The 26,095-nt window shown below is 37.3% G+C and overlaps 1 protein-coding gene and 1 long non-coding RNA gene across 2 annotated transcripts; one reads left to right on the forward strand and one right to left on the reverse strand.

The window, feature by feature from the left end:
- Positions 1–7,241: 7,241 nt before the first annotated feature.
- Positions 7,242–11,031, reverse strand: LOC141404028 (kinesin-like protein KIF23). The gene is made up of 6 exons (XM_073987239.1): positions 10,833–11,031; positions 10,001–10,771; positions 9,271–9,820; positions 8,893–9,214; positions 8,253–8,818; positions 7,242–8,171 (listed from the first exon to the last, which is right to left on the reverse strand). Exons 1-6 carry the CDS (start codon positions 10,841–10,843, stop codon positions 7,677–7,679), a joined length of 2,715 nt encoding a protein of 904 aa, XP_073843340.1. The 5' UTR covers positions 10,844–11,031; the 3' UTR covers positions 7,242–7,676.
- A 4,643-nt stretch (positions 11,032–15,674) lies between these two features.
- On the forward strand, positions 15,675–25,807 carry LOC141401134 (uncharacterized). The gene is made up of 3 exons (XR_012412273.1): positions 15,675–15,815; positions 15,872–15,986; positions 25,388–25,807. It is a non-coding gene; the product is annotated as an uncharacterized lncRNA (long non-coding RNA).
- The last annotated feature ends 288 nt before the right edge of the window (positions 25,808–26,095 follow it).

Consider the following 26,095-nt stretch of genomic DNA (forward strand, 5'->3'; position numbering starts at 1 on the left):
TTGACAAAATAAAAGATACGGAGAAAAGGATACAGCCATTCACTGTGTACAAGAGTATCCTTGTCAACCGAAATATCATCTATTCTTTACGAGACAATTATTTCTTTTTTTTTTAACACCACAGAAAGTTATTGAAACATTCAGTGAGATGAACAAAAATATCTTCAAATATATGCTTAGGATTATTTTAGTTTCACATATTTCGATTCGTCGTTCTCTGCATATAAAAAGGAATACAACAACTTTAGTTCTATTTAACAGTTTGAAACAAAAGAAACGGCCCATTTCATTTAAATGTTTATAAAAAATAATAAGTTAAATAATAATATACATACTACAAAATATTTTAATTATAGACTGATTTATTAGTAACTAATCTATATATTTTAATAATACATTACATAACATTAATACTAAATAAAGCCTACATTAAAATGCAAATACATACATCCATATATCTCTATTACATATTAAAAACAAACGTTTTTCATTTGTGTTTTACTTTCGTTAAGTTAACGGAGAAACGAATCGGCGCATACATCTATGCGCTCGAGCTATATATTCAGCCTTATTACGGTTGGCGTAGTCGTATCCATGGTAAAATCATTAATTGAACCATGGGTATAACCCAATGATTGCCCAAAACCACCAGGCGACTGTATAACAGGGCGCATGAGACTAAACTCGACATTGATTGGTGAGTTTCAATAAATACAAGAGTGAGATCAAGCGAGCTAAGAAAAAATCCATGGGAAGTATCAAGAAGCCAGATGGTGCATGGACAGACTCTGCTACTGAGACTCTTAACCTCCTGGCCGTCAATAGTGAGTGTGACGACTTCCAAATTCATGAACCTATGCATACGGATCTCATTACAAGGTGGTAACAGAAATAAGGTTAAATGGGCTGTCAACACTTTCAAGCCATATAAGTCACCTGCACCGGATGGTATAACGCCGGCGATGCTTCAATTTGCATCGCCACGTTTATATCAAATCCTGGAGGAGATCTATAGGGCGAGTTTGACTCTGTCATATGTACCGGGTCTGTGGAAAGAGGTAAAAGTTACTTACATTCCCAAAGCGGGAAAACCTAGTCACTCTGCACCAAAGGACCATAGACCCATCAGTTTATCATCCTTTCTCCTTAAGACGATTTCGATAGAAAGACTAATCGATCTGGAGATAAGGAGCCATGTAGACATCGCCTCAATAAGCAACTCACAGCACGCCTATATCTAAGGCAAATCCGTGGAGTCTGCCTTGCATGAGGTGGGTAGCTTCATTGAGAGGAATATGGAAAACTCAAACTTTACCTTGGCATAGAAGGGGCTAGACATAGAAGGGGCTTTTAACAACGTAGAACTTGAGTCCATAAAACTCTCACTTAAGAAAGTTAACACACCTGAACCTCTAACTTGCTGGATAAATAATATGCTAGAAAGCAGAATTATACAGCCATATTCTGAACGCATGGGAGTTGGGAATTTTTTCCCCATTCAAACATTTTCGTATTCTGAATAAAATTTTGTGGGAGATTTTTTCCCATTTGCCCTCATTCTGAATGAAGTTCGAATTGAGAATTTGTTCCCATGGGAAAAAAGTATACATTCTCTATCTTGAATTTTGGGAGAATTTTGTGGCTTTTTGTAGGAAATATCTCCCCAGCAAACAGTGTGGGAGTTTGAAAAAAAATTTCAAGAAATTTCATATTTTAAGACATCTACACGACAAAATTATTGCTAATATTTATAATCGGCATGTGTTTGCTTAATAAAAGCACAAAAAATGTACTGTAAAATATGTCATTAGTAGACTTCGGATTTTGCATATTCTTATATGATACAAAAACCTGCAAGAATCTAACATGTTTTACACCGATAAAAAATGTTCCTTTATGTTATCGAACAAAACAAAAACAAAGTAGTAAAAATTAGTAGATTTTTGCAGTTCTGGAACAGACCATATGTATTGAAATACGAGAAAAAGGAGTCATGGTTGATTCTATTAACGCAGCACAGCAAATAAAAACAATTCAATTTCAAAAGAATTTTCAATAATTATTAAAATATATTGGAAAATAACCATATTTGCTCTGTTCCAGAACCTGCAAGAATCTACTAATTTTTACTACGATAACAATTTTTCCTTTATGTTATCGGAAAAAATAGTAAAAAATAGTAGATTCTTGCAGTTCTGGAACAGACCAAATATATACAATCTTTACATCTTTTATTCATTTTCGTAATATAACCTTCCGCTTTTTTAAATCAGACGATTAACGTTCTATTGAAAACGTGTTAAGGGGTGAGTACATAAACTGCCTTGACTGCTTACCTTGATTGCTTCTGATAAAAGAATAAAAAAGAAATGGGCAACCAAGTTCGAAATTTGCTCGGCCTTCTTTATTCTTTTATTTTTATTATGTCAAAAATGAAGCAGGAAAGCAAGGCAACCAGGCGAGGCAGCTTATGTACGTAGGCCTTTAGTCTCCTCAACGACACGACAACGATCACACAAACGTACATACATATATGCCAAATTATTGCAATGCTATTCCATTTTCCGAAATGCCTTTTCTTGAATAGGATCGTTATTTTTGAACGTAGAAGCTTGAAATTTTGCAATGGCATGTGTTTTAGTTTTAGATTCAATCAAAAACGTATTTTATTTATTTATTTATTTTTTTTTTTTTGAGATACGTCCTCGGAAATTTATGGTGACGATATGTAATAACACGCAAAAATATGTAATAATCGAGAAAAATATCCGAATTTATCTTTTTGAATTTTTTTTAAAGATATGCAAAATACGAGTTCTAGCGATCATTAGGAATAAGTAAAACTAGCGATATACTCGTTAAACCCGTAACTAAAATTAATCCGTATCAACATACAATTTTAAATTCGTTACAAACTTAAAAAGTTCCTATTACTTTATACACAAAAATTATTTTTTGCCTACTAATTATAATTAAAAAAAATGCTTACAACAATTCGCACATTCTAAAGAAGATGTGCTTATTAGAACAACATCACACATAGTTGACTCCATTCACTTAAAAAATCCATAAATCAATGCACGGTTGTTGAATTAAGTGAGTTGTGCTTTTGCTAATCTAATTCAAAAACCGCGAATTCAATGCAAATAGGCATTTTGTATTACAAAACAAAATTACATCCCCCCAAAAGTATGCTATAATAATTTGGTGTAACTGATTTCGAAATTCCAGCTCCCATCATTTGCTGTTCCCACGTCGTTGAGAATATGGAAAACGTGGGAATGGGAAATTTCGCTCCCATGGGAAACAGTTCCCATGGGAATGTTCAGAATAGGGCTGATAAACTCCAGCATTGGGGAGACAAAAATTAGGAAAACACCCCCCAAGGAGGTGTGCTCTCACCGTTACTGTGGCTACTTGTTATAAATAATATTTTGACTGATCTAGACAATCAACGTATAAAATTGTTGCCTATGCGGACGACGTTGTACTACTGATTTCCGGTAAGTTTCCGTCAACCATTTCAGAGCTTATGCAAGGAGCATTATCGGCATTGTCGCGTTGGGCTAAGGCTAATGGCCTTGGAGTAAACCCAACCAAGACAGAACTGGTAATTTTCACGAGAAAGCTTAAGCTCGGCGTATTTGTATCACCAACACTGGATGGAGTGCAGCTTCAGCTCTCGCCCGAGGCAAAGTTCCTTGGCACAATCCTGGACTGTCAATTGCGATGGAACAGGAATGCTGAGGAAAGGGCGAAGAGAGGATTGATTGCACTTTATTCATGTAAGAATTCTATTGGGAATATCGATTATACACTGGTTGTATAACACCGTGGTTAGACCCATCTTATCCTATGGTTCTCTTGTTTGGTGGCACTCACTGCGACAAAAATCGACATTCAGTAGGCTTGACAAGGTGCAAAGAGGAGCCAGGCTGCTCTGAACGCAATGCTGAACTTAAAACCACTGAGTCTTTGCATTAAGTGTCAGTGTCAGGATGTATCCTGAACTAATCAGGTATAAATGTGAACTAACGCGGAAAACTGAGCGACTATATATCACCAGTCCTGAGATTTGACGATATAGACGTCGTTATACTTAGTAGAGACGACTGGAACCGCAGTAACCAAGTTCCAAGATGGAGGAAGGTACCGGGGCTGGCGTCTACTGTGAAAGGTTATATCTTGAGTACACCTACAGGCTAGACAGCAACTGTAGTGTCTTCCAGGTTGAAATCTTCGCGATTTGGAAGGCAGCGGAATTGATAAAATGTTTGGATGCAGAAATCTTTGAACCGGTGACTATCTTTGTGGATAGTCCAGCGGCTCTTAAAGCCATCAAATCCTGCAACATAAAATCCGATGCCGTCCTTAAGTGTAGATCAGCCTTGTAAACGCTAACTAACGGCTTCCGGCTATGCTGGGTACCAGGACACCGCGACTATATGGGTAATGAAAGAGCAGACGAATTAGCTAGACGAGGATCGCAGTCTACAGATCTAGCTATCGCTGACTCTATCAAACCACCCATTTGTCATTTCTTTAAAAAAATTGAAACGTTCTCTGACGAAAGAGCCAGTGAATTGTGGCATAATGAACCTAGGTGCATTGTGGCAAGATCCATATGGCCGTCTCTGTCAGTCAAAAGAACGAACTCTCTGTTGAACCTGAGTAAAGCTGAAGTTAGAGTAACGACGGGAGTCATTACTGGACACTGCTACATCAGAGCCCTTACCATCAAATGGGATGAGGATGTTGCTGACTACTGCAGACTCTGTGAGGATGAGGAGGATTTAGAGACGATCGAGCACATCCTGTGTCGTCCAGCCCGGCTAATAGACGGCATAGGTTAGTAGGTGTTCACTTTCCACCGTGTCTAACTTTCTACTCAACTGCGGAACCTGCTGTGATCTACAACATCATCAAAAATCTGAAGTGGCTGGGACAGCGCAACCTGAACGCGTAAATTATGTTTCAACTATTCTGCCTACCATTAAAAATAAATCTTTTTTCCTTCTCTAAAACTATTCCTCCCCTCTTAAACTTTCTTGTAATTTATTCGTTCTTTATTTTTCTAATACTTCCTCTTTTTATTTCTTCCCCCTATCCTCTTTTTTCCATCTCCTCTTTTCTTTACAGCATTTTCCTTTGTTTTCTACTGGATGATCACAATGGACCGGAAGGTCTCCGAGTGACGTAGCCACAAGTTAGTTGCTGCACATCCCCAAACCTAACCTACCCATGCAAGTAACTTGCAGACAGTTGTGTATACATACATATCGTCACCATAAATGCCCGAAGACGTAACCCGACATGAAAATCGAAATTCGTTTTTTGACGTAATCTGATACATAAAGCTAAAATTCATGTTCTGGCAAAATTTCAAAAACAATGATGCTATTCAAGAAATGGCATTTCGGAAAATGGGATAATATTGCAGATTTTATTGTAATGGAGGTTCTCAAAACTAAGCACTTCAGCGGTTTTGGTTCCATTTGATATTCGTATTATTTCATTTGTAATTCGAATTATTTTATTTGAAATTACACATCAAATCATTCGAATTACAAATGGAATAATTCAAATTTCAAATGGAATCATTCGAATTACAATTGGAATAATACGAATTTCAAATGGAATAATTCGAATTACAAATGGTATAATTCGAATTACAAATGGAAAAATTCGAATTACAAATGGAATAGTTCGAATTTCAAATGAAAGGGGTCGATTTTGGATAGCAACTCAACTGTAGTTGCGTTGCCAGAAAAGAAAATCATACAATTAAAATAAGTGAAACGACAGAAATGTTTGAAAAATTCATTCAATATCAGTGTTTTGAACCTTCAGCTACTAATTTATATGTAAAAAAGTAAGAATTTCAATGCAGAAATTGGATTTTTTATTATTAAATTTGCTATCGGCAACGCAACTGGAGTTGGGTTGCTATCATGGTTTAATAAGAAAGGTTAGCCAAAGCTTTATGTCAATTTAAATTTTTTCATTCGATTATGCCTAAAACTTCAAAACAATATAAACATGCAAATTTAAGCTTCGTTCCAGAACTAAAAAGTTTTTACACATTTGCGTTCCCGTACACCAAAAAAGTTGCAAAATGTTCACTTCTCTTTGAACAAAAATGGCGTGTATGTGTGTGTGGTGTTTGAATAATATGCCAAACAATTTTAAAAACAATCGAATTCAATGATTTTTAAAATTGTTTTTAAACCATTTGTATGGAAGAAATTGGTGAGATTTGCATTGAAACAATTAGTTTATCATATTTACAACTCGATTATGTGGAGAAATCATAACTCTTCATTCATTTTTCACGTTTTTTATAAAATGCTCAAAAAATACATTGTAAACAAACCCACTTGTTGCTTTTATTTTGAAGTTTTATATAGATTTTTTTAATTTAAATCTACCTCTTTACTTATACCATGGTTGCTATCCATAATCGACCCCTAAGTCTGTTCACCACATGGACTGCGGAGATGTGCACAGAGTTGAATGTCCTAATCGATGGTAACAACATTCCGACCACTATTACCCCAATATTCTAGGGGTAACATTGGTCAGCATGTTCACGACGTCCGCGCATGTCACAACTACCTGCTGATGTAGAAAGAAGATCCTAAAGTCCTTAACAGGCAGCACGTGGAGGGCAGACAACGAAACCATGTTGATCACACATAACTCCGTAGGTCAGTCTGTGGTATGTTATGCGGCACCAGTGTTGTCCGCGAATTTGAAACAACATTCTTACGAAGATTCTTCTACTACGGCAACACAATGACATGCTTTCGTTGCAGTACTCCTCGGGTGTTACTGTTGGAGTCATTCTAATGACCTATGTTGGATAGAAATCCTCCACCCAGACATGTTAGGTGGAATCTCATGATCCAAATTAAGGAGGATTAACGAACATAAGGTCATATCATATGCTATTACAAGAACTTATCTCCAATTCCACTTTTGTACCGAACTATGCTGCTACAACAACTTATCTCCCACACCCTAGGAATTTTAGTTGCGAAATACAGTTGAGGGATTCCGATTACCATGGTGCATTTTTTAGTGCATACTCCCCTAATACATATATATTTCCAATATTGGCAGAAAATAAAACTTTTATTTTTTTCTCGAGAGAAGTTCGTTGTGTGCTCCAACATTGACAGCTTTTTATTTGTTTCTATCCTAGGCTGAGTTTACAATGGAAATAATAGCACAATTTATAATTTCGGGTTATACCTTTACCAATGTTATTTGGTTTTATTTTATTATTCAAAAACAAATGTTAATTCCAAATACTAAAAATATATGCAAAATATGTATAAATCATACTTAAACTTCAGTGTTATGATCAAAGTGTAGAAGGTTTGTATAAAAATTCAAGTAATGGAGATAGATAAAGTCATTTATATGATATACATATGTAAGTACGAAATTAATTGTCTTATCGCAATACTGCTTGATGGGAGGGAAGATTATGTCGAATCTAATAATCCGGTAACAGAATCAATATATTATTATTAATATTAAATAAAATATATGTAGTTGTGTCTAAGTAGAAAGTAAAGTCTTGTTCATCAAGGTAGATTTTTGTGTGTCCTCAACAGGTATTAATATATTTTATATTGTAATGTGATGTCCTTCCTATGTCCATGTCAGCTTTATACTTTTGTACGTTTAACGGTGTGTCCTTCAATGCCCACATTACACCTTGAGGCTATATCATTGGCCGAGTTTAAACTGGTCACAGCTGAAAGGGCGGAAACTGTTGTGCCAATGTTACTGAGAATTCCACCATTATCAGCGCTAATAGGCCTCTTACGATTTGGTGAAGGTACCGGTGATTTTTGTTTCAAACATTCCACATCGTCGAATATAACTTGAGCACCACCGCCACATGTGGGAACTATGTTGCCTTTAAACAGTTTCGTCTCAACATCACCATCGGTGTCAGCCTCTTGCGATACCAACATATATTTATTGGCATTGTGTCCCGTCAAATCCTTCATGTCGGTAAGTTTTGTAATTGATTTGCGATTCTTTAGATAGGGCTGTAAAACGGTACCTAATGGAACGGGATTTTGTGCCCGGTGTTCGATCCACTTTTCTCCAGCTGAACGAGAACGTCGATGACGTCTATTAGCTGCAGCCATTCCCTAAAGCAGGTATATATGAATATGTTTTGCATTGTATTTTTTTGACATATAATATAAATGTGCTTGTTTGTTATAACTTACTCTGGGTACCCTTGCACCACTATATACATCAGTTCTCGGTGTAGCTGTAGCTGTCCCTGTTCTAATAGAGCTTGCAACTGCGGTATGCTGTTGCTGAGAATCTTTTTCTTCAGTTAGGTTATCTATACTTCTTGACCTTGGTAATTTGGCTATGGCCAAATCATCTGAAGTTATAATATTAGATAATAGTTTTAGTTTCTCATCTTTAACGCGTATTTTATTTTGCAATTTGGCATGTTTGAGTTCATGCAACCGATCTCGTTTATCGACTTCTACTGCCAGTTTTGAATCAAACTTTTTCTTTTGGTTTTCTTTTTCCTGTTCCTTTCTGCTAAGAAGATTCTGATGATCTTTTAATTTTCTTGTTAAGTCGTCTATCTGCCGTTCGCGGTTACTCAATTTGTTATTAAGCACATCAATGGAGCTTTCATGTACTCGGATTCTGTTTTCCAATGCCAAACTGCGATCACGTTCTTGTTTATAGACAGCTTTTAGTGAAGCCAACTCGGTACGTAAAGAAAGATTTTCCTTTTCTCTTTGCATTAAAAGAGCACGGAAATTATCCACTGACATGAAATAATAACATAAAAAGACGATATAAAAGTATCGCGATGATTGGTATCGAAAATGTTTTACTTACACCTACTGTCCAAATCTTCACATAATAGTTTTCTTTTCTCGATTCGTTGCACCAAATATTTCATAAGCATTTCGACGGTGTCTTCTGCTTCCGGGCTATCCAAATTGTATTCTGGGAAATTGGGACCAAGCGTATACACCAAACCCACATCGACATCTAGTTTCTGAGCATCCGTATAACCCATGTCGTTCAAATTGTTGACAGCAATTTTAAATAGTTTGTTAGCTTTGCGACGACCAGGAGTCAAACCTAAATCGGTTTTCATAGGTGTTGCTCTGGCTATCTGAACTTCTTGCGTCATTTCAGCGAACTTTATAACTTGCTGTAAAGAAAACACGATATATTTTTCAGCATCAACACACAACATGTTTTTCTTACCGTATTTTCTTCGAAATCTTCCGCCCGCGGGTTAATGCATACTATCATCGACACTTGCCCCTCACCATCAAAGTAATTCTTAAAGAGATGAGTAATTTTTGCATCCCGATATGGAACTTTCTTCGACGGCACATTACTACCAGCTGATAGTTGATTTTCGCGTAAGTATTCCAAACAGGTACGTAGTGTCATAAGCGAATTATTAATATTTCCCGCTTCTCTTAAACGCATGCCAGTATTTTTTGTGCGTGATGAACGTTCGCTGCCCGCCAAATCGACCAGTGACAATTGACTCACCGTAATTGTTCTTTTATCTTGTACAACATTTTCACCCTGACAGTCTGTGGGTGCCTGGACAAGGCGTATATTGAAAACTGAATGGCTGCGACTAGATTCTGCATTGAGCATTGTGTGGCCCATACGTTTACGTTTCTGACCAATTTGAAAGTACTCAATTGCCTCTTCGACAGATTTGATTTCGACTTCGGTTACACCGTGTACATACATGTTGTGATTGGCATCTTCGCGAATAATTTTGCTTTGCAAAGATCTAAGAGTAGAAATTAAAGTAAAATGTATATTAAAAACTGTTTTCCCGCAAATAGCATGTTTTTTCGCTACAAATTTGTAAGTATTATCTAAAAAAGTTAGTTATGTAGGGTTATATCAAAAACACAACAGTTCGACCACTGTGTTCAATAAAAGTCAATTTTCTCACATATGTACTTACTTCTGAATGCCACCATCTTCCAATAAATCATATACACTATTGTTGTATACTTCAATGTATGTTATAAAAACCGCATACATATTATCCTCGTCGATGCCCTGCAATGGCGGCAATTCACATGATGCCTGAGATGCCAGCTCGGGGTCGGAGTCTTTACGTTTCAGAGGACCACGGCCACCAGCAAATCGCTGATTCATTTCCTGTTGGCGTTCTAGTAATGCATCTGCTTCTGATAAAATTTCAAAACCATTTAAACGATCCGGTTTAAAAACAAATTTCTTTGTCTGATAATCGGATATGGTGCGGAAAAGAACGTCCAAACAACGCGGCATTATACCGCGATGTCGGACGTCTCCAGTCATTGTAAAGGTTTTGCCACTGCCAGTTACGCCATACGTAAATAGTAAGCTATTACGACCATGTATCAGATTTTCCACCAAAGGTTGTGCCACTTTACTAAATACCTCCTGCTGTGTCGCCTTTGATTCGAAAACATGTTTGAAAATGCATTGGGTTTCCTTGAGGACACTATGTTTGTTACCCAATGCCTGTTCAGGTGGTGTCAAAACGATCGTCGTGGAGTTCTTTACGGTAATACACGAAAGATCTCCCTCTGATGGCAGTGGCCTTACTCGACAAAACACACTGACAGGATCCTTTGGCCGTGGTGGAATATTCTCGCTTCCATTCGATTCCGTCGATGTCTGTGTACGTATGCGCAAATCTCTTTGTTGGTGAGGTGTCCGCAGTGCGCGCATTGGTGTCCTTGCACTTAATAGAAGAGTCAACAATTATTCGTATAATGTGATTTAAAAACGTTTACAAAACTTACGTCGACTTCATTGTGACTGCTTATTACGCCTTTTTATCGGTTTTTTGGTGATATCTTTTATATTTTATATATTTATCCCAGTTTAGCAAATTTTTTCGTACATCAGTTATTTTTGAACATGATGGATAAGCGGTACGACGCGATTGTCAGTGACAGATTGGAGCCGATTCAGAATCTTTGACGGCGGTGATAATTCATTCTAGGGATACGTATTATCAAGCAAAAGTCGACTTTCGATCTTTTGATTTTTGGTTAAAACTCAAAAATCGATCTTTTGATTCATTTGATGTCAATAGGTCTGTACGATAACTCAAAAGTTTGTACAAATTTGTACAAACTTTTACAAAATGCTGTTCGATAACAAACTTGTTCAGTAAAAGAGAACTGACAGAACTTGCAGGTAGTTGCGAGAACTTGCAAATACATTTTAATTACGAAGTTATCGAACAGGCCTAATTAGATTTGTGCAGGTATTTGAGCGCAATTTTATTATGTTTTTCGTATTCGCATACAAAGAAATTAGTTAAAATTATCCAATTACTGTGAAAAACAATAAACCTTTGCTTATGGTACGGTTACATTAGAGTTTTTTTTGCCGGGTTAACCCACTTCATGAGGATTTATTTGACGTTTGCACTATGGAATTGATATTTGAAACCCATTGGGTTAATGCGGCTAGAGTGCCATCAGACCATCTGTTTTTCGTATGTTATGTATCGGTTTTTCAGATCTGTAAGTACTACTCGTCGTGTGATACATAAAGTACAGTACACATTGTCAGTTTGGAATGACGATTTTTTCAATTATCGATAACTGTCAAACCATTCAGTGACCACAAAATATTTTGTGGTTGCATGATGAATGACAAAAATGAACGGCCACACTAGCAAGCAACAACAAAGCTGTCATTCAAAACTGACAATGTGTACCCAGCTTAAAAATATTTTGATGAATCAAAATGGGATGACTACACATACGTATATTTTTCGATTAGAGCGCGCTCTATTCTCGTCTGTAAACATAAAGAAAACAGCTGTTTTGGTTCTTTGGCAAAGCTGTTGTTTACATTTTTAGGTTATGTCATACAAAAAACATAACCACGTATGATAGCAAAAATCATAAACTGTATGTAAAATGACAATTTTGTAGTACATATGAATTTACATGTGAATATGAAAAGCTACTTTTTGCTGGGTAGGAGAAGTTCCCAGCAAAAAGTTTGCATCCGCGGATGCAGTTGAATCACTACAAGTGTACAGTACAACTGCCGTTGGAGTACATCTTTGTCTATGAATTCACTTATGAATTTTACAAGAGAGCGCGCAGCTAGGATGCACTCCATATTGCTTCCACAACACACAGCTAGGATGCAATCCATTTTCGATCCAAATCACCGCTTTTGATGTAGTGTTTTGGATTGAATTTTAATGCAGTCTAAAGATGCTATAAAAATGCAAGCCATTGCAAATATCCCAAAATAAATGAAATACATTTCTTATTTGTGTAAAACAAGAATATTAAATTTATTACATTAACACAAATTCTAAAAATTCTCCATTAAATTTAATCGTAACTGAGATTACTTCCTCTGATCTGCATTTTATGACACCGCAATTGCTTTTGCTTCACCATCCAAACGGTTTTTAATTTTTCCTCCTACTCAAGTTCGGATTTCCAAAATAACTCCAACTCCACTTCAAAAATAATTTGCGTCTCGTGAATTACAGCAATGCTCGCAACCTTATGCTTGGTTTACATTTACGAAATCCACTCGATTTCAACTGTCAATTCCTTTGCGTATACGTCAAATAAAAACTCTTCTGAAATCCATTCGATTTAATTTGACGTTTAAGCAATGGAATTGACAGTTGAAATCGAGTGGATTTCGTAAATGTAAACCAAGCATTAGTTTGCATTTCTTTATTTTTTCAAAACATATTGTTAGAATTTTAGACATCTTTCTTGTGTTCAGAAAAAAAGACTGCTACATCTTTTGTAGGGATCAAAAAATTGGCTTGCTTGGCTAGGAATCTTTAAGCGAGTGCTTCTAAAATGTATCGAACGGAGTGCATTTTTCATAACTCCGCGTGGACTACATCCAAAGATGTATTGAAATCATAACTCTGCATTGCACTACTTCCAAACTTTTTTGTTGGGATGTACTCCAACGGCGCATGTACTGTACACTTTCACTCACTGATTAAACTGACGAATAAACTGCAGACACGGATGCAAACTAGAGTTGTGCCAATTGAACTATATTGAACGACCTAGTTCACTATCACACGTTAGTTTGTATGACGTTACCCATACGTTTTTGAACTGGTGCTTGGTTTACATTTACGAAATCCACTCGATTTCAACTTATTATGTACCTCCTTCACGGCGATGATTCTTGGCTTGCCAACTAGCTCTTTCGTCTCATATGGTCATGGGAACTCAACCCGCCGAATCAATCCCAGAGGACTAACATGATAGTTGAACGATCCACAATAACATGCCCAATTCGCTCTTCATTTACACGGGGACCTTGATTTTTCCAATCCCACACTGTGCCCTCCCTTCCATGGTCCGAAGGCTCCCCTAATCTTCTATTCGGACCCCAAAAACCACACACCACGCTCCTACACTTACCTCATCCAATCACCTTCCACTCAAATTGACTTAAACAACCATATTTATATACCTTCACAGAACATTACACAAACATATTTTTATTAAAAAAACATTTAATTTTATAGTTATTGAACAAATTCTTAAATCCTATGCTGTTAACAATCTTTCCAAGTTTCCAGTTAGAAATAATACTATCTTTCGCAATATCTTCAATAATGGCTCATTTGGAGTCAATCATAGATCCTAGAAATTTTTTTAGTCCTGCAAATTCGCCTTAATTAATCGGCACACTTTAATTCTTTACCTTCGACTAATGGAGCTCAATTAGACGGAACTACAACCACTATGTTGTCAAACAGAATTTATCTGCAGTCCTAATATCTTTCCTATTTCTTTGATTTACTCAGCCTGTACACTACCTCTATTTTTCCGTGTAGTATTATTCCCTTACAAAAATAAGCAATTTACTTGAACGAAAACTTACACACTATTATGACCTTATTTAATATGGAATACGCTTTCTTTTTATCATCAAATGCTCTTCTTTTATATGTAAATATATTATTTCCTCTTTCAAACAGATTTCTTTTCTAATCGATATTCTTTTTCTCTTTTAGCAGCTGAAATCAACGCTCCAGCTTGTTATAATCTTTTTGCACTCGACCAACAAGGACGGACATACACATTAACGGTAAGACACTTTACCTTATAATCGCCTCTTTCGGTATACTGATTGGTTTGGGTTTTTATTTTTAGCGCACCTTTCAATCAAAAGGAGGGGCTATCACATACGAATGGAGTGGTTCTTTTCTCGCACAATACACTTGGCGGGCCAATAAATATTTTCTCCTTCCTGGCCTTCAGACGAGATCGTAATTTCCTGTCTCCAAACAAAAAAACCATCAACGGTCAAAACATCCAACGTAGCCACAGTCGTGCGCAGACTATGTGTATGGGGATAAAGTTTATGCACTGGCCTTTGTCAAAATCAATAAGAAGGCCAGTGCAACACCAAATCAGCAGTTCCACGGCAGATTCTTTAAATAAAAAGAACAAAACACCACAAACACCACAATCAACAACTGTAACAAAAGCTACACCAGTTTTTATTTACTCACAATAAAACGTTTATTACTTTGAACTAAACAATTTGTTTACTTTGTTATGTTATTGCCACTCTTGGTTATATCTGTTTGGCACTTATTAACACTGACGAGGATTTAGTATGTAACGTCCGCTGCTGCAAAATGACGGTTTGTCTATCTCTCATCGGCTATTTATAAGGGTAGAATATTCCCGCCAAATGCTATTTTTCCCGAGAAAACCATTTTTATTACCAATTTTCCTTTACCTTTTCGTTTCATTTGGAATTTTCATGGCGGTTTTCCATTTTTTTATTGACATCAATTGTCAGCTTATTGTGAATTGTCAGGCTACACTCCACAACACACAAAAAAATAACTGATCTCCAACAAATCGTACGGTTTCTTTCAAAATTTCAGCCCCTTACGCCTTTTATTTGGCAATTTATGGTATTTGGTGAAAATTCCCTATTACGTCATTAATCCCATCAATACATCTATATAATTATTTTTGTATAGGAGGATATTTTTGCTTTCGCTTTTTTTTAAAAAAAACAATAATTATTTTTATATACGCCTACGCTTACGTCGGAATTTACGCTAAGTTCCGCTTGAAGTTAGGTGTCCCTTGTATTCACAAGTAATTGTTCACATGGATAATCGGTACCTGAATTTCAATTAATGCATATTCCACATCACTCGTTGTCAGAATTTTCTGGCCTCTATGAAAAAGCACACGTGCAAAGAAAAGAAATTAACAAGAATTGCTTTTTATCTATGGGGAACACGAACTTTTCTGCGCCGCCAACCAACTATAAAAAAAACGAAATCACAGCTTGTTTGGTCTTCATGAAACGCAGCATGTTTAACAAAAAGAAAGGAATAATACGAATTTTGCAATACCACAACCGCTGCACATATATTGTGACGCCACTAAACTTATTTGTGGACACCCCACACTCCCTCTACTGAATCATTAATCAACGTCATGTCCCCCTTGGACATACAATAAACTGGCATGTAAGTTGAATAATTGGGAGGCACTCCAGCATGGGACTCATTTATGCTCTCATCCTCTTGCCAAGTCCGACCACGAGCCGCCTGAATATGATCATTAGGGGTTGGTAACATCACCAGCTGAGGAGCCCCGCTTGACCATGCAACAAAACTTCGAGGTCTTAGAGGTCACAATGAAGACATCGATGTGCATGGCAGTACGTCTACGTTCCACGTGGGGAACTCCCACACCCTGCCAGTCTCATGCCGGGCACTATGATTGAAGCCTGTAAGTAAAACTGGTTATATTTCAGCGACTACGGCATTAACCTATCGTTTCCCTAGGAACGGCGCCTTTTTGCATCTTGCAACGTGAATTTACCCCCAGTTCTATTTGCGGTATGTGGATGTGTGTCTATGTGGTGTTATGTGCCTCACCGATGTTTTATGTAATCTAAAGGTAGCATGTCATAACCATCCAATGTTTTTATTTGCTCAAAATAGACTGTTCTAATACATGTGAAGTGTGTGTTATTTATTCATTTGGTTCTTAGTGACAGTGTTTATTTTTTCGTGTTCGTCCTTCTTTCCAGAATTATTCCTAACATAATGAATTGAAGGTTATTAATTAATTGTGGTCGTGCATACAACACAAAGAAACAAAACCCGATCTGTCGGTGTTTTTTTTTTTATGACATCTGCCCCTAAATAGTATGCTGTTATGTCTTCCAATCTTCAGTGCTTGCAATCTCAATTTGACCGCTTTCAATTACTAAGACCCAACGGGCTGGAGACCCTAGTTAAGTTACTACTTTACAACTTCCTACAGTTCACTTTGAAACTTTACTATGTACCTGAGTATTTTTGAACATATATATTCAAGGAGAATACTTCAGTGGTCTCAAGCAAGATATCCTTATAATGTGATGCCGAACCTGTCAGAACGGCATGACAGATTAACCACCTCCATATAATCGAAACCATATTATATTTCCCGACATATATTTATAATATATTTCAAATCTACTGAAAGTATTGCCTAGATGAATATTGACACTCTCTCCCGTCAAAGACTACATGCCAAACATCCCCAATCCAACTAATAGGGTACACATACAGGAAAGACTACCTCCGTCTAAAATATTTTGGACATATAATACTTGGTGTACCTACATGATCTCAAGGCAAATTTATATAAGGTATATGTATGAATTACAACAACTACCAAATCTACAAAACTACATGGTTATTATTGAAAATTAATTGTCCAAGAAACTATTGAATAATAGGGTCGTTCCAAAAAAAATTTCCAGGAAAGCATAAATACATTTTGAAAAACCTCTAAAATAGATCAAATTTGAATCAAAATGTAAATATAACGCACTCAGAACACTCGTAGGCATTTTTCATTAGACGATTAGGATGGAAAACATTATTTTATGGTAACACGTTTCGAATTTCATGAGAAGACCCTATTACATTTTGAAAACTAAATTTACAAAAAAAATGAAAACCGCTGATTGTCACTTCTACCTTATATAAACATGCCTTGCGTGGTTTTATTCGTTCCCTGATTTGTTTATGAACATAAATGAATAAGTAAATACGTCATGAATTTGTTCTATCTGCCACCACCGGTTTGTAGTAGCCATACAAGAAACTATTAGTCAGGTTATTAGATAGAGAACAGACTTGTCCCGTTCTACTTAAACCTCTGAGCTCTTGACGGTATGTCTTTCGCCTAGATTATGTTTATATTATAAAGTACCAGAATCTGGCATCTTACAATATGTTTTTATTCCAGAATTTGCCGGGCGAGGACTTGGGTTTTATAGAAACTCAACCTCTTTTCATCTTATAACTGTAGATCAGCATAAAATTATTATTTTTTTTTTCGATTGCTTGAGTGGAGTATTCTACTACTTTTTTTATTAGATGTGAGTTCTCTGTAGTGATCTTCTCCCTCTGTCTTTACATTAATGGGATTCTAATGGCTCACACTCTATACCAAAATCTTCCACTTATAGATAGAAAAGTTAGCTGTCTGTTTTGGTAAGAAACTTTTTACATTCTTCCGCAAACTTTCCACCCTATGTTGTTGGTGTGTGTGTGGGTGTGTGTGTACAACATATTACTCTTCTTTGGTGCGATTCTCTATTTTTTGTCTTTGTTTGTCGTAAAAAAAATACAACTTCCAACATATACATATACGTATTTTGTAGAACACACACTGCTCTTTAACAAGGGGTAATTACCCAGCAAACCAATCGTACCGACATCTTAACGAAATCTTAACGAAAGTTGTATGAAGTGGTTGACAGAATTTCGGAACGAATTGTCGGAGCGACATCGTATCGATTTCGATCCGATTTCGTAACGAAATCTGAAGAAAATCCTTGGGAAATTAGGAAAGGAAATTTCTTTCCGACGTTCGTTCCGAAATCGGAACGACATCGGTACTAAATCTGAACTATTTCCGGTCCGAAAAATCGTTTAGAAATCGGAACGAAATCTGAACGACGTTGCTTCCGAAATTGTTAAGACGTGTCGGACATCCGACATTTGGTTTGCTGGGTAATTATGGGGTATATAGCACATATATGCACAGATATCACAAATGTTATTTACGCAGGTGACTGTCATAAAACCGTTGACTCCCTTTGCTATATTATGGTTATTTTTTTTTTGTGATCAAATCCATACGGATCCTAAACCTGGGTAACGCCCCATATCTTTGCATACAGAGAAATGTTCTGATTACAATTAAGAATAGCTTACTGCTTTATTTTTTTGATACCGTGTTTGGGTTATGGGGGAATTTAGACGTCCGAATTACGATTAGACACTCAATACGTGACAGTCGTTCTTGGTTTATTTATACGTATGGTATAAGGACTAAGCTAAAGCAGACTGTTCCCTTATTTATTATTATTTTTTTTTTGCGATTCCCATTCTCTACCCCAAAAATAGGAAAAAAGGGTGGCAAAAAGGGTGGGACAATTCTTACTTTCGCAAACGAATAAAATATCGAGGATTGCAACTGATTAATATTTCTTGCTAAATACAACGTAAGGATTTTTTTCTAAAACATGTGTTCCTACAGCAACTTCTTTTCTATGTTTTTTTTTCTTTTTGCCTATTACTCGAACTGTACACACATAGCTCGTGTATATTGCTTCGGAGTTCTTGGGCACTTCAGAAAGCTTGTAAACCATAGTCATGCGCGTAAAGCTCGGTGTCTTACGGCATGTTAGATACCCCATCTCGCACCAACTTCCCAAAATAAGACAGTATTGCATATTTACTCGACGTCATGTTGATTGTGATATAACTCCTATTCAGACAATAAATCTACCTTTTTAAATCTTTTGCATGGCATGTACCCAGCGGTCGCCCCTGCACATCTTCTATGGCATACATATTATTACCTACCGGTTTAGTTATGCGGCATTTCATAAATTTTCTAGCGAACTTGGCATTGAAATTTTTCCCGAAATCACTGAGTGCGTAATTTCGTCTAAAGACCTCTTGACCGGGGGCGAATTGAATTTGACGGGCCCTCACATTGTACCGTTTAGCGCTTTGCTCATATGCCTTATGCATGTTTTGCTTGATTTTTTCACGTATGAGTTCCAACCTATTTTTTCGATCTAGTTGGGATATTTCATGGTCAGCTAGGGACTTGAGTTTTCGGGCAAGTTTGTAATCTGCCCCATGGGTGTACATGTTGTACCCAAATAAAGAAAAAAATGGAGTCACCCCAGTGGCTGTATGTACAGAGGTACGTAATGCACACTCTATCTCGGTCAAGTATAAGTCCCAGTCTCTATGATCGGATTCTAGGTATGCTCTAATCGCGGCTAATACTGACTGATTTACCCGTTCCGAAGCATTCGACTGTGGGGAGTACGGGGCTGTCTGAATATGGTTAATACCATAGGTCTCAATCATTTCTTTAAACGATTTGGCTATAAATTGCGCTCCATTGTCACTGTGGATGACTTCAGGGACCCCAAATTTTCTAAATATATCCTCGATCAAAAACTTCACCACATTCGACGCAGTTGCCTCCTTCATTGCCTTTAGGAACGTGAATTTACTAAAATGATCCACGACAATAAAAATAAATGCATTTCCGCTTTTGGATCTGGGGTATTTACCTAAGAAATCGATGTAGAGTTTCTGGAAGGGACGGTCGGTGACAACTTCGTTCCCAATGGTAGGTTGGGTATACTCATTAGCTGGTTTAGTTTCTTTGCATGTCGTGCACTTGGATACGTATTGTCGCACCTGAGATGACATTCTAGGCCAGTAATATTTTTCTTTCAGACGGTTTAGGGTTTTGTGAAAACCTCCATGAGCCGCCGTCGGTGGTTCGTGTGCCTGTTCGATCAAAGTATGTGTTAATGTTTCCGGCACCCATAGTTTCCACTGAAACTCGTGCATTTCATTATACGATGTAGCTAGTGCTTTCTTGAAAATCATATTGTTGACTATTCTCAAATCTGGGAGTCGTTCCTGATTTTTTTCTACATTTTCACGCAGTTCTTGGTATTCCTCGCTGTCGAATTCATTTGTTTCGAAGTCGAAAACCTGATCTACATCCAGTTCATCTGCTGTTGGAAGCCGAGAGAGCATATCAGCGACAATATTGTCCTTTCCTTTTCGATGCTCGATCTCAAAGTTGTAGCTCTGTAGTTGGAGAGACCATCGTGCCAAACGTCCGCTTAGGTCCTTCAGGTTCATTAACCACTGGAGGCTTGCGTGGTCAGTTATCACGGTGAACTCCATTAATTCTACGTAGGGGCGGAACTTCTTAATGGCCATCACGGCAGCGAGGCATTCTTTTTCCGTGACACTGTAGTTCCTTTGGCATGAATTCAGCTTCTGCGAAAAGAAAGCTATTGGGTGTTCTTCGCCGTGGTCGTTCAATTGGAACAATACTGCGCCTATGCCGTATTCAGAAGCGTCACACTGAATGAAAAATCGCCTAGAAAAGTCTGCGTGACGAAGTACTGGCGCTGTTGTAAGCGCTTTTTTCAACATTTCGAACGATTCTATCGCTTTCTGGTCTATATTGAACTTTTTAGTTTTTTTGAGGGTGTCGGTCAGAGGTGCAGATATCGATGCAAAGTCTTTTATGAAACGCCGATACCACCCGGCTGTTCCCAGAAAGCTACGGACTTCTCGCTGATTTTTCGGAATTTTGATTCGCCTGATCGCTTCTATTTTATCCGGATCGGTTCTCAGGACTCCCTCGCCGATGATGAAACCTAGATATTTTAATTGTTTAAAGCAAAATTGCGACTTTTTTAATCCAATAGTAAGGTTGGCCTTCCGTAAGCATTCTGACACCTCACTTAACAACCACATGTGTGTTTCAAAATCACCCGAAATTATCAGTAGGTCGTCCAAATACACGAAGACATTCTCTTTAAGCCTTTGTGGAATGACTTTGTCCATCAGTCGGCACAATCTTTGTGCGGCATTGCACAAGCCGAATGGCATCACGCGGAACTGGTACAATGGACGACCTGGGACTGTAAAAGCGGTGTACGGTTTACTTTCTTCTTCAAGCTCGATCTGCCAGAATGCATACTTTAGATCCACGCTACTAATAAAATAGGTTTCATCGATTCGACTCAGGATACCCTCGATATTTTGTAGCGGATACGCATCTTTGACCGTTAGTTTATTTAATTTGCGCGCATCGAGGCAGAATCTGTTTTTTCCAGGCTTCCTCACGATTGTAGTGCGGTTGCTCCACGGGCTATCGCTTTCCTCAATCACTTTAAGAGCTAGCATGTTATCTATTTCAGCGTAGGTTATGGCCTGTACAGCAGGTGACATCGGATAGTGACGATCTTTCACCGGCTCCGCCCCTTCAATCAACTTTATCGCATGTTTCTCCAAGGTTGTACACCCCAGACCTTTTTCTTCGAAGGTGATGAAGCTCTTTTTAACTTCCTCTAGCCTTTCCGATTGTTCTTTTGTCAAAATGTGCGGATTTAGTTTGGATGTGGACTTATCTTGGATCATGTCTTGCTGAACTTTCTCTGAATCAATTTCAGCCACACCTAATACTTCCGGTGCTAACTCAAATGCACGCCAGAAATCAATCCCCAAATACAATTTTTGTTCCAGTTCTGGGCAAAGAAATAGACTAATCTCTCTTTCAATATCTTTATAACTAACCGCTACATTAATTTTGCCTAGTACTGTGTATGCGATTCCTCCAGCTGTTGTTACTTTGCTCTTCATTGGAATTATGGGAATATCTAATTCTTCAACCAATTTCTGACAGTCTTTTCCAAGCATGCTAACAGACGCTCCTGTATCTAGCAAGCCTTGAATGGGTTTGCCCATAATATTTATTTCTGCAAAAACTCGCGGATCATTTTTCTGTTTGGTGACTGTTTGAATAGATTCAACTAAACACCGTTTTTGTTTTCTCCACTGAAAGGACTTTTCACGCATTTTCATCACTTTCTTAGGTATTGGTTTGACTTCTGAATTAAAAATTCGATCTTTGACCCTTTCATAATTTTGTTGACGTGTTTCTAAAGGCATATAATGTCGCTCTCCGGCATAAAAGGTATCTTTACTAATATTAATCTTATTCCTAACTACATTGTTCTTATTTCTATCGTTACTTAAAATCTTAACGTTTCCAAAATTTATTTGTTTTGATTGACAGGATTGTCCGTCGGACGTGAAATTCCTGCCTTCTCCACGCCCCTTTTCGGGTTTCCCTGGCAATGTGGACATTTAGGGGTAGTGGTATCCGGTTTCCCACACCGATAACAGAAAAGTTTTCTGTATTCAGCAGGGCATTCCATGAAAACATGTCCGGGCTCACGACAGTTCCAACAGGTTACTGGCATTCTTTGCTGTTGTACACGCAAGGCAGATATATTGTCCTCATTTTCTGGTTGGTAATCGCCAGAGACATATTCGGCCTCATTATCATATATTTCACTAACTTGCCTTATTTGACGTGGGGGTGCTGGCAAAGGCCTTGTATCGCGGCGAGGAAAATTCCGCTCTGCCTCGATACATTCTATACGAAGCTGTTCAACAGTAGAAATCGTCATTTGATAAACATGACGTTTTATGTCTTCCCTGATGTTTCCTTTTATAATTTTAATAATTTCATGTTCATATAGGGGTTGCATAAGTCTAGATCGCAGAAGCCCCATCTCATGAAAATACGCATTCACCGATTCATTGGGTTTTTGTTTACGCTCCAGGAGTTCCCTCAGGATGTCAAATTTGGATTGGGGGCTTTGGTATTGACTTAGCAGAGCTTGTTTTAAACCCTCCCAATCTATATTTACGTATGTTTGCCTATGAAGCCAATACCACTCCCTAGCTTGGCCGGTAACTAAAAATGAGAAGTCTCTCAGTACTTCGTTCCATGGAATGTTGTATTGTTTACGCATTTCTTCAAGGCGGTATATAAAATCATTGACTCGTATGTCTCGAGGATCCCCACTAAAACTGAGTCCTAATTTGTCTACCCTGATCTTGAGAGTTTCATTGAGGAAGTTCATATTGTTGTTAGCCGAGCTACTTTCTGCTGTCGCATTCGCCAAGTTATTTGCTGACCTATTGGAAGCACTATTAGTGGATCTTTCCTTACCGTTTTGGTTCTCTTGATTAGATTTTGGGACTACACTAACCGCTGCTGCTAAATCCTGGACATTTTTAGATAAGTTCTCTATCATTTTACGAACATCTGACATTTCTTTTTGAACTAGACTTTGAACTTTCTCTTCCAAAGATTTTTGAACCGATGCTGCTTCACTTTGGACTAAACTTCTAATACTAGAGTCCAAAATATCATCATTTTCAGCTCCAACTTGTGTTACGGCATTATTATTGTTGCCATTACCATTGTTTTGATCCCGCCTTAAAATGGAATTTGCCATATCAATAAATTGAAAACCGTTCATGCCATTATTATTATTCTCGGCCATATTTGTTCTTCTTTGTTTACTGTGTTCTGGAAAATAAACCGATCTATTGATGTCAAATGTCTCAGGCCTACTTCTTTTAGTTGTTTTTTTCTGATAGCGCGTGTAATAGCTCATGACCCAAACTATATCAAATGGACTAACAAGTCTTATATGTTTCACTGATCTTTTTATGTGCCACGTTATCTCATCAGATTAACCAATTTTGATATTCAGAGACAATCTTAGTAATGTGATTCTTAATATCACTGTTTTCATATATAGATGTACCACCAAAACACTTAAAACATATATAAACACATTTATTTCTACTATTCAACAAGTTAAAACATATATTATAATCGTGGAAGGTATGATTGTATTTTCAGAGGTTCATATAGAGCATTGTGTGGTATATTATTTGTTTTTCGTATGACATTATAAATGACAGTGTTCCCCCATGGGGTCGTGTTAATGAAGATCCAGTCACAATTTATCTTAACAGGTAACAGTAACTATATTCCACATGACTTTCTTTTCAAAGTAATTCAGAAGCTGTTCACGTATAAATGAATCTTGCAAAATGTTCAATTCTGGATACTTCTTGCCAAAAGGTATTTGCATTTTTTTCCATTCTATAGTTTCCTATATCAACTATCGTTTAACGGATCAAAATATAAAAAAAATCGAATAATTACATTACGGTCGTGGTCAATAGTAGGAACTCACGAGTTATAGCTCTTATTCGGTGTACTATGGTGAAATTGATATCTTTGTCGTTCTGGATATAATATTGCACTTCAAAACCGTACTATCAGTTTGGATGCTCTATTACATCCAGGTCAAACCATGACATTTTTTTAATTTCATTTGGTTTATTGTTTTCACATTCTAGTCTTCTATTGGATGTACTTTGGTCTTTCTGTACATATACTAACTTGACTAACAACGCCTTTGCCTAATAGCGTCACTTTGTGCCGCCATTTTGCCCCGCGCCATTAGCCTATTTCTCTTCTTTTTTCGTTTGGGCGCCATATCTATTATGTACCTCCTTCACGGCGATGATTCTTGGCTTGCCAACTAGCTCTTTCGTCTCATATGGTCATGGGAACTCAACCCGCCGAATCAATCCCAGAGGACTAACATGATAGTTGAACGATCCACAATAACATGCCCAATTCGCTCTTCATTTACACGGGGACCTTGATTTTTCCAATCCCACACTGTGCCCTCCCTTCCATGGTCCGAAGGCTCCCCTAATCTTCTATTCGGACCCCAAAAACCACACACCACGCTCCTACACTTACCTCATCCAATCACCTTCCACTCAAATTGACTTAAACAACCATATTTATATACCTTCACAGAACATTACACAAACATATTTTTATTAAAAAAACATTTAATTTTATAGTTATTGAACAAATTCTTAAATCCTATGCTGTTAACAATCTTTCCAAGTTTCCAGTTAGAAATAATACTATCTTTCGCAATATCTTCAATAATGGCTCATTTGGAGTCAATCATAGATCCTAGAAATTTTTTTAGTCCTGCAAATTCGCCTTAATTAATCGGCACACTTTAATTCTTTACCTTCGACTAATGGAGCTCAATTAGACGGAACTACAACCACTATGTTGTCAAACAGAATTTATCTGCAGTCCTAATATCTTTCCTATTTCTTTGATTTACTCAGCCTGTACACTACCTCTATTTTTCCGTGTAGTATTATTCCCTTACAAAAATAAGCAATTTACTTGAACGAAAACTTACACACTATTATGACCTTATTTAATATGGAATACGCTTTCTTTTTATCATCAAATGCTCTTCTTTTATATGTAAATATATTATTTCCTCTTTCAAACAGATTTCTTTTCTAATCGATATTCTTTTTCTCTTTTAGCAGCTGAAATCAACGCTCCAGCTTGTTATAATCTTTTTGCACTCGACCAACAAGGACGGACATACACATTAACGGTAAGACACTTTACCTTATAATCGCCTCTTTCGGTATACTGATTGGTTTGGGTTTTTATTTTTAGCGCACCTTTCAATCAAAAGGAGGGGCTATCACATACGAATGGAGTGGTTCTTTTCTCGCACAATACACTTGGCGGGCCAATAAATATTTTCTCCTTCCTGGCCTTCAGACGAGATCGTAATTTCCTGTCTCCAAACAAAAAAACCATCAACGGTCAAAACATCCAACGTAGCCACAGTCGTGCGCAGACTATGTGTATGGGGATAAAGTTTATGCACTGGCCTTTGTCAAAATCAATAAGAAGGCCAGTGCAACACCAAATCAGCAGTTCCACGGCAGATTCTTTAAATAAAAAGAACAAAACACCACAAACACCACAATCAACAACTGTAACAAAAGCTACACCAGTTTTTATTTACTCACAATAAAACGTTTATTACTTTGAACTAAACAATTTGTTTACTTTGTTATGTTATTGCCACTCTTGGTTATATCTGTTTGGCACTTATTAACACTGACGAGGATTTAGTATGTAACGTCCGCTGCTGCAAAATGACGGTTTGTCTATCTCTCATCGGCTATTTATAAGGGTAGAATATTCCCGCCAAATGCTATTTTTCCCGAGAAAAC

This window comes from Musca autumnalis, unplaced genomic scaffold, assembly GCF_047663935.1.
Source record: "Musca autumnalis isolate F117 unplaced genomic scaffold, ASM4766393v1 scaffold_4, whole genome shotgun sequence".
Lineage (NCBI taxonomy): Eukaryota > Metazoa > Arthropoda > Insecta > Diptera > Muscidae > Musca > Musca autumnalis.

Coding starts and splice junctions, on each gene's coding strand:
- LOC141404028 (XM_073987239.1), bottom strand. Junction 9,821..10,000: donor GAAGATGGTGGCATTCAGAA/GTAAGTACATAT, acceptor TTCTACTCTTAG/ATCTTTGCAAAGCAAAATTA. Junction 9,215..9,270: donor AAGATTTCGAAGAAAATACG/GTAAGAAAAACA, acceptor TTTTCTTTACAG/CAAGTTATAAAGTTCGCTGA.